The sequence below is a fragment of the Dermacentor variabilis genome, chromosome 4, assembly GCF_050947875.1.
Source record: "Dermacentor variabilis isolate Ectoservices chromosome 4, ASM5094787v1, whole genome shotgun sequence".
Lineage (NCBI taxonomy): Eukaryota > Metazoa > Arthropoda > Arachnida > Ixodida > Ixodidae > Dermacentor > Dermacentor variabilis.
The window spans coordinates 229,269,448-229,287,030 of NC_134571.1; the positions used below are offsets into that span (position 1 = coordinate 229,269,448).

General features: G+C 49.0%; 1 protein-coding gene across 6 annotated transcripts in view; it reads left to right on the top strand.

The window, feature by feature from the left end:
• The window catches only part of ric8a (ric8 guanine nucleotide exchange factor A), a 513,564-nt gene that overhangs the window by 101,409 nt on the left and 394,572 nt on the right, over positions 1-17,583 (top strand). For all 6 annotated transcript variants that reach the window (XM_075691022.1, XM_075691025.1, XM_075691023.1 and 3 more), the window contains one exon: positions 3,128-3,203. In XM_075691022.1, the coding sequence (XP_075547137.1) occupies positions 3,128-3,203 (76 nt within the window). The remainder of the gene's footprint in view (positions 1-3,127; positions 3,204-17,583) is intronic.

Below are 17,583 nucleotides of genomic sequence, written 5' to 3' on the forward strand. Positions count from 1 at the left end.
CACCATAGACGGTGTCCTGACACAAACGAACTATTGGACTCACAAAAGCTTATTTTATTTTTGCACATGAATGTCGCAAGTTACTTGTGCTGCAGAATGGTCTTGTATATATTGATCGTAGCACTAAGCCTAAAAGCCCACGTTGCATGGCACGCAGCTACAGTGGCCTACGAGCCCTCACGTGCATTGAGTTGCTCGTCTATTCTGGATGAGGTAGAAACTTACAGGTAGCAAACAAGCTTGTGTTGAAAGTGCACTGTGCTGACGTGCCTGTTTGGCAAATCATGCATGCTCATTACAATACGCAAATGTTGTCATCCATTGACAACCAGGGTTGACCAGGCAAACAAGTGGCCCTCAGCTTGCTAAGCTTCAGAGGTAATTCCCGCTCACATGTTCAAAGCTCATCTGACGAGCACAAATAAAAAACGCTCAGTTTAGCCATCACGAACGCAAAAATTGCAGTGATTTTTGGGAGTATTACAGGAACACTTACAGCGGCATGTCTTGCACTGAATTGCAGATGTGGCCTGTGGTGGATTTGTTAAATCCAACATGCAATGCAATATGTTTTCTTTAAATAAAAAGATTGTGCAGATCTCTCTAATTATTTATTTATTTATGCATACTGCAGCCCATTGGGGCTATGGCAGGAGTGGGTGTGCATGCAAGTAAAACTAATTATGTTATGCAGGAACAGGAACACAGAAATAGAAAAATGTAAAGGAACTATACATCAACAATAGCATTTAAAGATTGAGAAATGGGTAACAAACGAACTTCGGCAGGTAACTAATTCCACAGTTCAAGCATTCGGGGGAAAAAACTGTGTTTGAAAGTGTTAGTGTATGGAGGGAGTGGCCTAATATTAGAGGCATGATAAGCTCTAGTTGAAGTCGGGCAAGCAGGCGTTAAAAGGGAGTGATCTGACAGGTGACAAAGAGAGTTCTTAGAAGAATAGAAAATCTTCAGAGATTCTATGTGCTGCCATATAGAAAGAAACTGGAGGTTTAATTCAGCAAGAGCAGCTGACGGTGAAAAGTCTCGGTCAAAGCGACTGTAAACAAAACGAATAGCCTTCCTCTGGACCGACTCAGTACAATTAATTTGGCATTGTTTATATGGGTTCCATATGGAGGAAGCATATTCTAAAATAGGGCGAATCAGTGTTTTGTATGCTCCTAATTTAGGGTCCCTCGGAGCAGCAGACAAAGTCCGGCGGATGTAACCAAGTTTTTTAACGCTTTACTACAAATGTAATCTATATGTTTGGACCAAGACAAGGTGTGCATAAAAATGATGCCTAAATATTTGTATTGAAAAACTCTTGCTAGTGGTACACCGTTGCAAATATAATAAAAAAAATATGGGCATGTGTCTCTTCGTAAAAGAAATTAAAACAGTTTTATCATATTTGATGCTCATATTCCAGGTAGCACACCAGTTACAAAATGAAAAAAGGCATCCTTAAGGCTCTGAGGATTAGCGAGTGAGCCAATGGGCTGTACATAACACAGTTGCCTGCATAGAGGCGTATTTTTGAAGTAACATGGTCTGGAAGGTCGTTAATAAACAATAAAAATAGAGGTCCAAGTACAGATCCCTGTGGGACCCCTGAGGTGATGTCGACTACAGACGGATCCGCAGAATCATAGCACACAAATTGGGAACACAAAGAAAGGAAACTGGAAATCCAAGACACCAACTGAAGGTTATTTAGAATATGGAGTTTCAAAAGCAATTTAGAGTGTAGTACAGTGTCGAAAGCTTTGCTAAAGTCAATGAAAATGCTGTCAATCTGATTACCTAAGTCGATGAAATGAAAGGCCATGAGTGAACTCCGTAAGTTGGGTTCCAGTACCAAAACCCGCGCCTGAAGCCGTGCTGAAAGCTGTTCAATAGGTTATTATGTTCAAGGAACACTATTATATGCTTTAGATTACGTGTTCTAGTATTTTACATGAGGTTGGAGTAAAGAAATAGGCCTATAGTTAGATACAAGCTGTCTGTCACCAGGTTTATATAAAGGTACTACTTTAGCTCTATTCCAGAAAGAAGGCACAACGCCACTATTAAGGGACTTCTGACGTATAATGAACAGATATTTAGATGTCCATAGCGAGAATCGGGCTAAAAAGGAATTTGGAATTCCATCAGGGCCGGCTGATTTTTTAGTATCTAAGTTCAGTAGAAAATTCAAAACACCTTCTAGGCTAATATTGATATCATCAATTGCATAAGAATCGTTAGTTGTAAGTGCTGAAAGTCTGAAATCATCCGAGGAGAACACTGACTGAAAATATGTATTAAACGCTTCTGAAATCTCTAATGGTTCCTTAACAACACGGTTGTTGATTTTAAGATATGTGGAAGAAGAGCCAGGAGATATGAAAAACCAGAATTTACGGGGGTTAGACTTGAGCAGTTTTGGCAACTGAACATCATAGAAGAAATTTTTAGCTGAGGTGGTATTTTTCTGGAGTTAATTTTTAACCTGAGCATACAAAACACATGCCTGAGGATTGTTCGAGCGTTTAGTGCGAAGTCTGCCAGCATGTCACGATAAGTGCGGCAGTTCTCGGTTCATCCAGGGAAGGTTATTGTTCTTTTTCTTAGTTTTCAAAAAAAAGAAATCGATGAAATAAGCAGGGGAAATGGGTTTCCATTTTTCCCCATTCTACGTTTTGTTAAAATGCTGTTTGCGGAATCCATGGTTCTGGAGAACGCAGTTTGAGAACCCCTGGTTTGAGGAATACATCATTAAAGGGACACTAAAAGCAAATGCAAAGTCGATGCGTATACCATTCCAGAAACCTCGCAACACTTGTTTCGTGCCAAGAAAAAACTTAGTTTACGAGAAAATTGCATCTGAAGGGTCCGAATAGCGTGTTGCCCTGTGTCTTGCATGTCATGTAGTCTGCTGCACCTAATCTGTCGTCAATTGATTTTCCTGCTAACCTAGTCAGTTGTGAAGTGTTTTTCTCTCTGACGTGTACACCAGACCACTAGGAATTGAGAATCTATTAAAACACGATTTGAAAGGCACTCCTATATGTGCAAACTGGTTTCTCAAACTGACAAAAATCTTTTGGAAACTGGTCGTCAACTAAACCTTGGCCCTTTGCAGTCACAATGGCTGTGTGGAAGGCGTCATGCTGCGGCTCAAGTTGTACGTGCACCCAGATCTGCCACACGATGTCAAGGTGGGTTTGAAAGCAGGCTTTTCTACTGCAGGTCTTGGCATCTGGTGCACACCAAAATAGTACTGCAAACTAGGGGCGTGCAAATACCATATAGTAGATTTAAATAGAATATTGAGTCAAATCAAGAAAAAAAAAGCCGAATATTGAATAAAATATCAGAAAAATTTATCATGAAGGTTAATGCTTACAAATTTTAGGCAAAAAACATGGTGATGTACATGCTCAGGAGTCCCCTATCATTGCATATCAATAATGTGCAAGCAATAATTTGGGTACATCAAGTTATACAGTACAGCCTACCTTTATTAAAAGGAACTCCAAATTGCTAGTATACTATCACTGATTACAGCGCATTTCCTGGTATGAAGGTCAAGAAATATCTTTATTATCTGCAGAATGTCAGTTGAATAGAATGTAGTGAGTGTTTTACTTCTGAAGCTGAAGGATTAGTGATGTTATGTTGTACAAAATACCAGTCAGGCTTTTAGTTCACCATTGAACCTGTGTGTTAAGGCAATGTTTTATTGCATAGAAAGTTTTGCTTTAGAGTCTTCCTTCAAAATACAGAGGGTCTTTCCAATCTTTTTAGAAGGTGGGTTATCGTAAGGCTAATCTTGCGCGACAGACGAAAGCGCGAACCGTGCGTCACGTGACTCAATCATCGCTTTGCGTGTAGCTATTGTTGGTTAGAACGACAGAAAGCTGAGCTAGTTGGTAAGGATTCATTATGCAAAAAAGAAGAGAGGCATGCAGACAGGACACAAGAGTAGAGAAGTGGACAACACGAACGCCGACTATCAACTGAAGGGAGCACTGAGGCGAAAAAAGAAAGAAGACACAAAACTCATCTGCGCATGCTGAGGAATGGTAACACCACGTGTCAGTCGGGTACATGTGCCGGTCTACGTGAGAGATAACTGTTAAGGCATTTAATCTCTTCCTTATGTAAAGTAATCTAAGGCTGACTCACGCACACACTTCCACCATTATAGATATGCCATGCCTCTACCATAAGATGCATATCTTCATTCTTATGCCTGTACAATATCGCGCATTCATCTAACTCTGGCGTGCAGTTACAATCTCGGCAATGTAGTGAAAGATTAGAAGGCGATGCACCGGTTAACGACCTTTTATGTTCCATTAGCCTCTGATTGATACACCGTCCCGTTCGCCCTACGTAGAACTGGCCACAGCTAAGGGGATTATTATAAATGACACCCATACGACAGTCAGTAAACCTGTTGTTCTTATTGTGCTTCACTGTACAAATAACAGTTCGTTTTTTGCCTTTTACCCGCTCCTTTTTTCCCTGTACGGCAGCTCATATCTTACCTAGCTTATTGGGAGCAGTGAAAGCAACATTAACATCATATCTACTTGCAACGTTTTTGAGCCTGTACGACACTGAATGAATATACGGAATAGCCACTACTCTTTTTTTGCTATTACTGCTTTCCGTAATCACGTCCGTCCCTCTTGAAACCGACTTCTTTAAGCGCTCAGCCACAGTGGCCACTGCTACACTAGGATAACCTGCTTCTAATAGGTGCCGGACCTGTGCATTAAAACTGGCGCTCATTTTGTGCATGCAGGATCTGGTGAGGGAAGACAGGCACGACATGGCAATTCCGTTTTTTACAACTTTGGAATGCTTGGATTGAAAGTTTAGCAATGGCTTCAAAGATCTTGGGGAGTGCTGCCAACAAACATGATTTTGTTCGAAGAGCAAGAAAATGTCAAGAAACTGAATTACGCAGTGCTGAGGAAATTCCTTGGTAAACTTTAATCCTCCTCCATAAAGTTTAAATTGCTCACTTACTGAGGTAGCAGCGGAATCGAATTCTTCCCTATTGCAGAAAATCAGGTTATCATCAACGTAACGAAATATCTTGATAACGCTATCACCTAAGGCTTTCTCTAAGCAGTTGTCAACCTTACTCAGGTAAATATTTCTAAGAATAGGGGCAACCTTTGAGCCAATACAAGTGCCTGATTTCTGCAGAAAAATGCCATCTCCCCGCCCAATCAGCGTCGACTTCAAGTACATTGAAAGAATTTCTAGAAAAGCTCCCGTGGAAACACCACATCTGTCAATAAAAGCCGACTCTTGCATTTCTTCCTTAATGCATTCATTTACAGATTTTACCAACCAGTCATGTGGCAAAGAATAATACAGGTCTTCGATATCCACACTAAAAGCTGTACAATCAGCAGGATTTTCCTCTCTCAAATACTGAACTAGTGCCTGAGAATTACGTAAGCAAAAGGGGTCTGAAAGAACTAGTGAAGCTGTGGCGACACACTCCGCGCATATTTCTGCGCACCCTCCGTCTTCTTATCATCCGGCCCAGCATAACACAGCTGCACGCTGGAGTGCATGGCCGATAAAGCATAGCGCCACTGCCGCGTCACCTGAGGTATGCGTCACCGACGGTGGCTATAAAAACAGGCTGCCTGGTTGAGAAGGACCGCTTTCTAACTTCCGCTACTGGGATGAACGTAGCGTTGGTATGCCCGTCCGCTGCCATCGTTAGTCGAATAAAGAGTCGTTACGTTCTTATGTTGGGATTCGTCCTTCGGCAGACACGACATCCCACATCTGGTGACCCGGACATGATGAAACCGACCAGAAATCTGGGGAAATGCGCTGAGTGGTGAAGTGGCATGCCTGGTGACTTTAGCGCGCTGGCATTGAATGCAGGAGCGCACCCAGGTGCGGCAATCCCGCTGCATGGTGGGCCAGACATAGCGGTCTGCCACAAGGCATGTAGAGGCGCGTATGCCGGGATGGCTGAAATTATGTAGCTGGTTGAAGAGGCCACGGCGAGGGGAAAGGGGCACATAAGGCCTGCTTCGTGCTGTTGTTATGTCGCAGTGGATAGTCGTCGATTCAGGTATGGGGACTTGCTGCAGCTGTAGCGATGACCCACCCTTAAGAAGCTCCTGCAGTTCAGCGTCCGTAGTCTGAGCCTCGGCGAGGACATCAGCTGTTATCTGCGAAGGGCTAATAGCTGCCACACGTGAAAGCGCGTCGGCGACCACGTTGTCCTTTCTGCTGACATGTTGAATGTCGGTGGATAACTGGGCAATGAACGAGAGCTGGTTCTGCTGGACTGGTGGGCGTTTGTCGCAGCGTTGAGAGAAGGCATAGGTCAGAGGTTTATGGTCGGTGTAGATAGTGCAGTGCTGTGCTTCGGGAATGTGGCGAAAGTGCTGAACTGCTTCGTATATTGCCAGAAGTTCTCCGTAGTAAGCTGGCGAGCTCAACGGGGTAGGGGTCGTGGTTTCGTCGGTGGGACTGGCTGCAGAAGGGGTCGTTTTGCGAGTTGAGAGTTTATTGGAGAAGAACGCCAAGGGATGCCAGGTGTTGCGTACGCGCTGCATAAGGGCAGCGCCTATGGCGATGCTAGAGGCGTCCAGGAAAAACCCCAAAGGAGCGTCTGGCACAGGATGGGAGAGAAGTGTGGCGGTGCAGAGAGCAGCTTTGCATTTTTCGAAAAGTTCCGTTAAAGCCGGTGTTCACGTGATGGGTTGGTTTCCTCGTAGACCAGCCAAGGCATCATGGCGGGGAGCCTGGTAGTCGGCTGCGTGTGGCAAGAAACGCCTGTAAATGTTCAGCATGCTGAGGAAACGGCGAAGGTCTTTAGCAGTGGTTGGTTGAGTGTAATTGTGCATGTCTGAGATGCGTTCAGGTAAGGGTCGAGTTCCCTCTAATGAAACTTCATGGCCGAGGAATTTGACGACTGAAACGCCGAGCGTGCTCTTTGGGACATTTACGAGTAGGCCGTGGCCATCGAGGCATTGGAAAAGCAGACGAAGGTGCCTGTGGTGTTCGTCGGTGTTGCGGGAAAACACCAATATGTCGTCAAGATAGATGAAGCAGAAATCGAGGCCGCGGACGACTTCGTCGATGAAGCGTTGGAAGCTTTGTCCAGCATTCCTCAGGCCAAAGCTCATGAAGGGAAACTCGAACAAGCCGAAAGGAGTAATAATTGCAGTTTTTGTGGTGTCGTCCGGATTGACGGGTATCTGTGTGTAGGCCTTGACCAAGTCTAGCACGGAAAAAACGTGGCAGCCGGAAATGCAATGGGCGAAGTCCTGTATGTGGTGAACGGGGTACCTGTCCGGAATTGTGCGGGCGTTGAGGGCACGGCAGTCCCCACAGGGCTGCCAGCCTTCGGTCTTCTTAGGGACAAGATAAAGTGGCGAGGCCCATGGGCCGTCGGAGGGGCGGGCGATTCCCTCCCGGAGCATGGCTTCGAACTCTGCTTTGGCTATGCGCATGCGGTCCGGGGCAAGGCGACGAGCGCGACAAAAAACCGGGGGGCCTGGGGTGGTCCAGATGTAGTGCAAGGTGGTGTGCTGCACGTCACATGGAAACCCGCTGGGGCGCGTCAAACCGGGTGATCAAATCGGTGGGATCTGACATCGTAGTGGTGGATGGCGTGGTACGGTGAATTATGTTCGACTCTGAGTACTTTGATGCTTGGCTGGTAGGTGGTCGTTCACTGTCCTGGCACAGAATGTCCTATTGTCGCGTTGATGAGACGGTCGTGGCGGCAGTCCGGAAGGAGGTTGTAGTACGCCAAAAAGTCTAAGCCGATGATTGGCTCTGTGACGTCAGCGATGACGAAATTCCAATGAAGGTGATGGCGTAGGTTTTTAAGCTGGACGTGCAGGCGGCGTGAGCCGTACGTTTTGATAGTGGACCGGTTTGCCACGCTGAAGCTCAAAAGAGGTGGAAGGACGGGGACCTTGAAGGTGGGCTCGCGGGTAGCAGCAAATGTCAGAACCGCTGTCGACAAGGAACCGCTGCTTTGTAATTTGGTCGGTGACGAAGATGCGACGGTCTCCAGGTTGGCAGCTCGCAGCCGTGGCTACGAGCTGCCGTTGGCATTTCCATGATTTCTAGCAGAGCAGGGTGGTCGACATTGCCATGCTCAGTTCCCGAAGCGTCGATGGTAGTAGCATCGTTCGTCGTCACCAGGCTGCTGCGACGGGGTAGTGTTCTGGCCATGGCTTTGTGAGTGGCGCGTCGGCAAGTGTTGATCCAGGCGTCGTTGAATGGAGCTGAGCTGTCGGTTGATATCGTCGATACTGTGCGCAAGCTCTATGGTGTTCAGCGGTGTGGCGACAGCCTGGACGGTGGGCGACAACGGCGGCAAAGAGATCTCGATGACGCAATCAGCGATTCCGGCGAGTTGGTCGAGAGGTAGCGTATGCTGAGCCTGCAGAATTGCCTGGATGTGCAGTGGAAGTCGTTGAAACCAAAGTGCTCGCAGTAAGGAATCCTGGACTTCCATGTTGCCCGCGAGAGCACGCATGTGGCGGAGGAGCTGCGAAGGCTTGCGCTCGGCAAGTTCTGTAGACTGAAGTCGCACCTTCTGGTCTTCCGAGAGTGACAGACGTTCTTATGTTGGGATTCGTCCTTCGGCAGACACGACATCCCACAATGCTAAGCATTCTGTAGGTAACTAGCGACACAGACCTGCCACGTCCCTTTGTCTGACACTATAGCTCGAAGAGGGATTTCTTGCTTAAAGGGAAGCTGAAACGGTTTTCAATTTCCATGAATTGCTGGGATTGGGAAGAACAGACCTAATAATTTACGGTTCCAAAATTGTTTTTTCGTTTTGTTAATATAAGGGGTGGAAATCGCTTTCTAAATCACCCGTGCGGACACGCCCCCATCGCTTCCCGGAGCGCCGGGTGAGATTGTTGCCAGAGGAGAGAACCGGCGAGAGCCACGTCATGGGCGGAGAACGAGCCAACCGAGCTGCGGACCGGTGTGCTGGCATGAGCTGGCATGCCTCTTTCCGTCCTGCGCTTTACTGAACGACGCTATGAGAGATCTGCCGCCGCCGCCGCTCACGTTTGTTTTGCGATTTTCGTAAACTGTTCTTTCCTTCTGTGCTGCGTGAGTACCTACAGCCAAGGGCGCCCAACATGCCCTCGTTCTGTGCAGCATTCGGCTGCGCGAACACAGGCGGGCGAGACGATGTGGTGTTTCACAAATTTCCGAAGGAAAAGAAGCTTGCAGCGCAGTGGGTACGTGCGGTGAGGAGAGATAAGTTCGTGCTGACGAAATCAACTGTACTGTGCTCGGACCATTTCCGCGACAGTGACTATCATCGGAGCTTGACAACGATGCGGGCAATCGGTATTCCAGTTAAATCGGCGCGGCTGAAGCCCGGCGTTGTTCCGTCTATATTCTCCTACAAGAGAAACACCTCGCCACCTCCAAAAGCGGCCTTCGCCAAGAGGAGTGTTTTAATGTGCACACGGGCAATTTTTTACCAGATGATCACCTTAGTGTCGAACAAACGGTCTACGGCGAAGCGAGGTGGAGGCTCAGCCGGGAATATGCACCTATGTGCAAAGTGCTTGCCGTTTTCATCCTGTTTTGCCTCTCCTCTTTGTCACGGAGCACTGTACTACAGCTGTTTGTTCTGTTCTGATACGGTGAAATAACTGGCCGGGGGTACGCTTGCGCATTCAGTGATATTTGTTATTCGTCCTACCTCGCGGTGCCTGCAGATTTAGCTGTTCAGCATTCGTGTTCAAATCGCACGACATGAGGCGTTACGGTAATATTTTCATGCTCGCGTTAGAGTAGTTGAACTCGGCGTGTAAAAACTTCGTTCCGTAGATTTATACTTATACGGCTGCTAACACGTTCTTTTAAAAAAATTTCTTTTCGGTATTTTTTAATTGCAGCTCGTCGCGGCAGCTTCACGTGCATGCTCGCGCGGGAAAACGCCGCTGGCACGCTGCGAAGCTTAGACGGAAACGCGTGCAGTAATAAATTTTGGTGACCGGACTTCGAGCGTAGCTTCCACAGCGTTGCACCTGAGGTATCAAATGGAGTGTAGGCTTGCCTAGTGACATTCGACGTACGGTTCAGTTATCCTGTTTACCACACGGCGGTGCTAAAACTGCCTAATATCTTTATGTCAACACTAGCTTGGAGCACGCATACCGATTCTTGATCGAGCCACACTCGCAAAGTCGTCGAACCATAGTATGAATATTGCACATATAATACCTCTGGTCATCTCTGGATGTGTATGATAAGCAACTTCCATGACTGTACCTCACAGCACTGCATGTGCGCGCTTTGAAACGCGGCACTTATGTTCGCGATCGTGTATCAACGCTGAAAAAACCACGAGACTTTGGACAAGCAGCGGCAAGGTGCTTGACATCGGGGAATCGCACCTGTGTTTAGAATCTAATGAGAAGTTAGTGCTTCGGCATTCTTCCAGCAGCATGTTCCCAGTGACACTTTAGCGCATTTTTTCTCCCGTCATTGCAACGTGCAGCTACATGAAAAAAAAAACATGCGTACCAGCTAAGATTTCCAGCGCGCGAGAAGGTGCACACACGCTCTCGCTGTTGGCACACTCAACATCGTCGTTGCCGCCGTTGCCGCCATCGTTTTCCGTATCGGCTGTGAGTTCAAACATGTACGGGGAAAATACAAGCTGTCGGAGACAGCGAGAACGTTCCATCTTACAACTCAGCTATGAAGCCAGAACAGCAGAACCGCGTGCTACCAGAGAGAAAGGAATGGTGCTACGCTCTGAAACGGAGACATGCGGCGGCGCCGACCGGCAACTACCGCCAACGACGTCATAGCGGCCCCGACCAATCACGGGCAACAGCGGCGTTCGCGCGATGCCCTGAGGCGCTGGTGCGCGTTTTCTTGAAAAAACAGCAGCTTGCGTTTGTTTCCGCCCTTTTTGAACCAGATATTCGTGTTCAGGGGACTCAAAACTGTAGAATGCCGCAGAGGAGGAGGAGGAATAGAACTCATTTTTTTCGAAAAGTGTTTCAGCTTCCTTTTAAGGGTCTTGGCCGAGAAAAACAGTTCTAAGGTGGGGTTTGTTGGTGCTGTGCGGGTCGACCACAGTTGGTGCCGACGGTAGAATAGGTGCCTTTTCATTGTCAGGTTCCGCGTGATTTGCCACCCGTCAAAGATATTGAAATCAACAGGGTCACAGGAAGTTTGCACGATGCCTCCCCCCCACCTCGCCTCCCCCTTTCCTCGTCAATCTGCCAGCCACGCATATGAATGCAGTCGGGCGGCCAGCAAACAAGTCGCATGACACTTTCACACCCATCGTGTAAATCAAAAGCTGCTCTTGTGACGAGTAGCCCAAAGCAACAAAAAGAGACCAATGTGCATCTACAATCGGCATCGGGAACGGGAGGCTGCCGTATGGGGTGTTGCAAAGATGGCGGCCGTGAGCAACATTGTTGTAATACTGAAGACTAGCTTTCGTTTGCAAGGCGGTTTGTCGGCTTCTGAGTGTTCGTGTTGATTCGACACCATACTGCAACTTTCGATGCCCGATGAAGTGGCGCCTTTAGGCCTAATGGCCAAGGCAATGTAGGATGGCGTGACAGTGACACGAATTCGCCGCCGGCTGATGTGGTAACAGGCCACAAACTGTCGTGGAATGCTTGCCGCTAATATGGTCTTACAGGTAGCTCATGGAATCCATGAAATCAGGAATCATGAAATCACGCGTGCTGGTTATATCAATGCGTGTTGAAGCATTGTCAAGTGCATCGCACCTTGTATCCAACACGATCCGCATGCCTTCTGGTTTCTGAAATACACTCTGCTTTTGTTTCCGTTCCCTTTGTCCGTGTTGTGCTATCGTTTCGATCAGTCCTGTCGACCTACAGGCGTGTAATCGGAGATCACATCCACGTATGAGCAGCTTGTCTGCGGCGCACTCGGCACTCCTTTTATGCCCAAACCAACTAAGTGAGGCTTGCGCGGCATTGAACACGAGGGGATCCACGGTGCACGCAGCACTGCGAGGGTCTCTACACCAAGTACAGTCAAACACGGCTATATTGAACTCGCAAAAAAACGCCTATCGGTTTGATATAGAGCATCATTCGATATATGCGGGCTAAATTATTGGATGTCATAAAAGCACATACCATGTATAAAATCACTTCATTGATGAAACTAGCTTAGTTTCGCGTGAAATAGTCCTGCATTTTCTTCTGCTTGAGCAATTTCGCTGCCTGCGACGCACACACTTCTCCACATTGTCTAAGGAGTCTGAGCAGCCGAGGCTGCAATCTTCCGCATTCGCGCAAAAGCACCGGACTAGTGCGGGCGCACCAATCACTTCGGAGGAGGTAGGCAAAAAACCGTCATTGCTTTCCTCATTGTGCCGACTTTCAGTTGTGCTTGGTACGATGTCGGCAATTTAGTCATCGTTTTCGGGCTCTCTCGTAGTCATGACACCATCGTTTGCACTCACAACCATTGATTCGTCAACAGCTTCTGGAAACTCTACAGCTCGCTCCAAGCTTCGGCAACACGCGGCTTCGTTGCATTCATTAGAATTTAGTCATCACCGAGTGCGCGGAAGCCGGCACGGCTGAAGCAATTTCGGATGAACCACTTGTACATGGCCGCGCGTACGTGTTGGGCGCCACAGGCACCGGGTCGCGAGTTTGGCCACTTTAACTCTAATCTCCCCCTTATTTTTCAAGATCGTGCTGAGAGTGCTCCTCGGAATCTTGCATGCTGCGGAGACATCCGACTTCTTACTGTGTTCGACCCGATTTATGATTTCGAGCTTCACGACGAAAAGTGAATTCTGCCACTTCATCAGGGCAAAATTGTGGGAGAAGGCCCACAAGGCACAAGCGCAATGAACCAGAAAGATGGTGAGACAACTTGCACCTTCGCCATCTTGCACGACGAGGGCACAAGAGCCCCTGATTGGCTGTCTGAGCAAGCGCTGCAGGCGGTCCAGGATCATTTTTTGCAGGGGGGTGTCGACGGCTCATCCGAAGCAGTGCGGTCACGATAGGAAGAGCGGTTGGATGAAGCCGTGCCGCCGGGTTTACCCACCGCTGCGAGGGAAAGCCACTTCTGGGGGTACCTTTCCGCCGCTTGATATATTGGGAGTCGGTGCTATTTTTGTTCAATCTAAACATAATTTTTGCTATATATACTCATTGTACCTATACCATGTCCAGAAATTGTTCGATGTATAGAATAATTCGATGTAAACGGGTTCGATATAGTTGGGTTCAACTGTATATCGAAAAATTGAATAGTAGATATCCAACTTGCAAATTGAATTATTTGAACGTCTACTATTAAATTCGGTGGTATTGAAGTATTTGCACACTTCTTCTGTAAACTGTCTTCACATACTAGATGAAAACATTCTAGTTTAGTTAATATCATTGTAGTATAAGAAAATTAGCTGTTGTAAGTTTGGCATGCCATTGCATACTTTTCCATCTGCTAATATCTGTGTGCATTGCATGTTTCCATGTTTGAGCAACAAGATATACCTGTTGGACATCTAGGTTATTGCTACCTGTTGCCGGGCTAATTGGTTTGTGTTTATTATGCTGTAATTGGAAAGCAAAGCAAAATTGAAGACCTGGACAGGAAAAAATGTCACTTGCAACTACATTTATTCATAGCAGATAGGTTCACTTTCATGGCAAAGGTGCCAGCCTGCACAAGTACATTTTCACACTGCAATCGCATCACAAAGGTGAACTTGCAAAATGCTTGCCTATCCTAACATGCAATTGAGGAATTGATGTTCAGTGCAGCTCAGGGCGACTGACGTATCACTAATACAGTGGATGTACTAGGAGAATGCCAGCAAACTTGAGAGTAGAAAAAAATCAAGAGGCAGACATAGACAAAGAGACAGAAAGGTGGCTGTCTATGTCTGTCTTGTCTATGCCTGCCTCTTGATTTTTTTCTACTCTCAAGTTTGCTGGCATTCTCCTAGTATAACCATGTACCAACTAGCCCAACAAGACACTCTCATAATACAGTGGAACCCCGTTTATACTTCCCCCGATTTTGCGATGATCCGGGTTTTACGACGGATTAGCGCATGCCCGGCGAAGTCTCCGTAGAAGTAATGCATTAAAAACCCCGGTTATCCGACAAAACTTTACCCGTGACCCGCGTTATATGAATACCTTCGCAAAATGCGGGACAGAACGGCGGACGAAAGAAAAGTGCCACGGGTCTCTTTCCTCCCTGCGTTTCTCCACATGCGGAGCGCTTGATACCGCTTGACCGGTTCGCTCTGGCACAGCTTTCTTCCCTGCCTCGTCTCATCATTCGTTTCTCTCTCCCCCACCAGCAGCCACCCGTGACACTCGCTGTGCTGAAATAGCACCTTTTCCTCTCCACAATCACTTTCTCCCTCTCTTCTCTGTGGCGTCGCCACTCGTTGTGTTGTGTTTTTCTCCTTCCAGTTTCCCAGCAGCAGATTGCCGACAAGGTAGCACGGAGAGGCCTAGGTTTGTCGCACGTGTTCTTTGTCATAATCCTAGCGACCAGCGTTCAGTGGAGGTTTTCAGTTGTGGGAAGCAACGCGATGCACAATGTCCCGAAAGCGGACAATTCTGTTGCTCGGCGATAAGCTGAATACTATCGAGGAAGCGTAAAAGCGGCATGGAGCCATGAAAGCCAGCATTGCCTGGAAGTTCGGGCTCAAGCGGAAAGTGGCAAAAGAAGGACAGCATGAGAAGTTAGAAAAAGTTCTCGTCAAGTGGCTGCATCAAGCACGGAGCTCTGCGATCAACGTTGACGGTACCATTTTAAATGAAAAGGCGGATGTTGTGGCATTGTGTCTGGGCATCGACGACTTTCAGGCATCGAACGGGTGGCTGAATCGCTTTAAAAAATGAAACAGAATTGTGTACAGCCGCTCCTGCGGAGAAAGCACTTCCCTGGACGTTTCGACGGTGAACGTCGAAATTGAGATGATTGCTACTTTCACTTGTCAGTGTGGCGCTTTTTCTTTAGTGTCACATTTTCCTTTTCAATGTACTTGTGCAGGCTGGCACCTATAGGGGTATTACTCAGGTTCGCGCGTGCGCACCTGACCCTTCTCTGGATCGCACAGCGCCGTCGGAGCGGCAGTCGCTCGCTAGCACTTTCGCAGCAGCCCTAGCAGTCAGAGCTGTGACCCCTAATCCGCGGTTCGCAGTGAGTTGCGACCACGGCGGGTTCAGGCCAGTGGGGACAGGGTGAGTCTCGACCTAAGGTGTTTATTCACCTTAAGAGTACAAATATACCAACTGACAACAACAGCCACAACACATACAAATACAACACAAAACAAAACCACAGCGGCGGAGCATTCCGCACGTCTGGGGTGAAACAAACCGCACAATGTGGGAACCACAAAAGAGGCTGATAAGAGTTCAGCTCACCCAGAGTGGATCCGCGCTCGGGCCCTGGGGCGGTGAGTCGCACACAAAGGCCGGGCGCAGCAGGGGGACGGCGTGCGGCGGTCTCAGCGGCTGAATTGAGATGCGGCCAGTCGCAAGCTCCTCAGCCGAAAGACCACGGTGCATCGGGGGAATAGCGCTTCTCCCCGAGCGGCGGAGAGGGAGTCTCCCCGGTTCCAAGAAAGGGAAAGGAGGGAACGGGGTGCCTTGGCTGCAGCGTCGCGGCCAGGCGCGAAGAGCAGCGGGAGCGGCGAAGGTGCCCTCTCCCCGCTACCCTCCGCGAGCGAGCACGTGATTATCGCGTGATAACCGCGTTGCCGCTCCGGAGATATCGGGATGCGCGTGCGATCCCAACATCCCCCCCTCCTTAAAATAACCCTTTAGCCGCTAAGAGGCCGCCGTCACCTGAGGCTTTCCTGCGAGAGGGACATGCTACTCCGACAGCAACACGGTTTGAGTCCGTGTTGGTGAGGGAGCAGCTCTAGCTGCAGACCGTCGTTGTCGCCGTGTAGGCGGTCGCGAGCCAGGCCGGAACATTGAACGATGCCACGGAGCAGCTTGACAGTAACGGGACGCAGCAGGAGGCAAGAAGGCTGTTGGGTCCGGGTCACCTTGCGTCTCGGCGGCGTCACCTGCCCAGTTGGACGTGCCGGGTCCGTGGTGGCGAAAGGGCCCCTGGATTTCTTTTGGCTGCCTCGGCCAGACTGACGCGATCCCCGAACCAGCCTCGATATGGCGCAGGACAGCTCTTTTGGTGTTCCCGGGGTTCGTTGTCCTCTGGTATTGGCGAACGCGTTTCTTTCTGTTCGTTCCACCACAGCTCTCTCTGTTGTTGCGCACCCTCGCGGGTGTCGGCACGCAAGATCGGCAAAGGCGTGCCGACTCACCCCTGACGATGGCTTGCACCTCGCTGCGCAGCAGGGGTCCACTCTGTCCCTGCGGGCGAAGTCTTTCGCTCGGCCTTGAGGCTGGGTACTTGGTTGCGGGGCTCGCAACTCGGTCGCGGAGTTCTGCGGCGCGGTTCGGCGAATTCTGCGCCGCTGCGACCATTCCGGATAGGAAGTCGCCCGCTGCACCTCTCACCTCGCTGTTAGCTGCCAGAGGATCTTCTTAATTTTCTCGCCGCCTGTTGCCTGAACTGCACTGCTGACTGCTTGAGGCCTGCTCGTTCGTACCCACAGCGGAGACGGTCTTTTCTTCTTGCTTGAATGCTGTTGCACGGCTCCCGACGGGCGGTCTGCTGCTGCGACAATTCTGTGCTCGCTCTGGAAGCCTGCATGCTAGACATCGGAGGAGCGTTCCGTCCGATATCGCGCACAATAAAATAGCCTCCGCGAACCGGACAGAGTTAGTTCTGCCGAGATCGCAAGTTATAACGCCGCACTGGGTTCGAACGTCGAGCTGTGCCACCCGATGCCTCTGCCTGCGGGCGCGGGAGAGCGTTCTCTTCGGGCCACTCGTTCCCTCTGTCATAGTAGGGTTTGAGATCGCAGACATGCACCGGTCGGCTGATCGGTCTTAGCTTCAAGTCCGCCAGCCCGTACACGAGCGAAGAGACAGTCTCTCGCACCCGGTACGGTCCTGTCCATTTCGGCGCCAGAGAAGCTGAGAATTTCTTACTGGCGTCGCTCGGGACGTGATTCCGTCTCAACACCAGGTCGCCCACTTTGTAGTGAACTTCCCGATGAAAGCGGTCGTACTGCGCTTTCTGCTCGGCACGTGCAGTGCTCAGGTTCCGTCGCGCTTTTCGTAAAGCCTCCGTTACCTTCGCGCGCAGCCCAGTCGCATAATCGGCGCGTGCCGACGAAACACCCAGTTCCGTGCTGCTTCGTTCCTGTAGAGTAGGTTCTACCGGATTCAACAGCTCCCTCCCAAGGTTGAGGGTGGCGGGTGTATACCCAGTCGATCGATTCACTGTCGACCTGATAGCAAATCCAATTTCAGGAAGACAAGCGTCCCACTCATTGTGCGTCCCCACAAATGCAACTAGCATGTGCTTGATGTTGCGGTTCACACGCTCAGTGGGATTCGCCTGGGCATGGTACGTGGTTGTTCTCCTGTGCTTAATGCCGAGAGCTGCACAAGAGTCCACGAAGAGTGGCAGTGAAGTAGGACGCATTGTCCG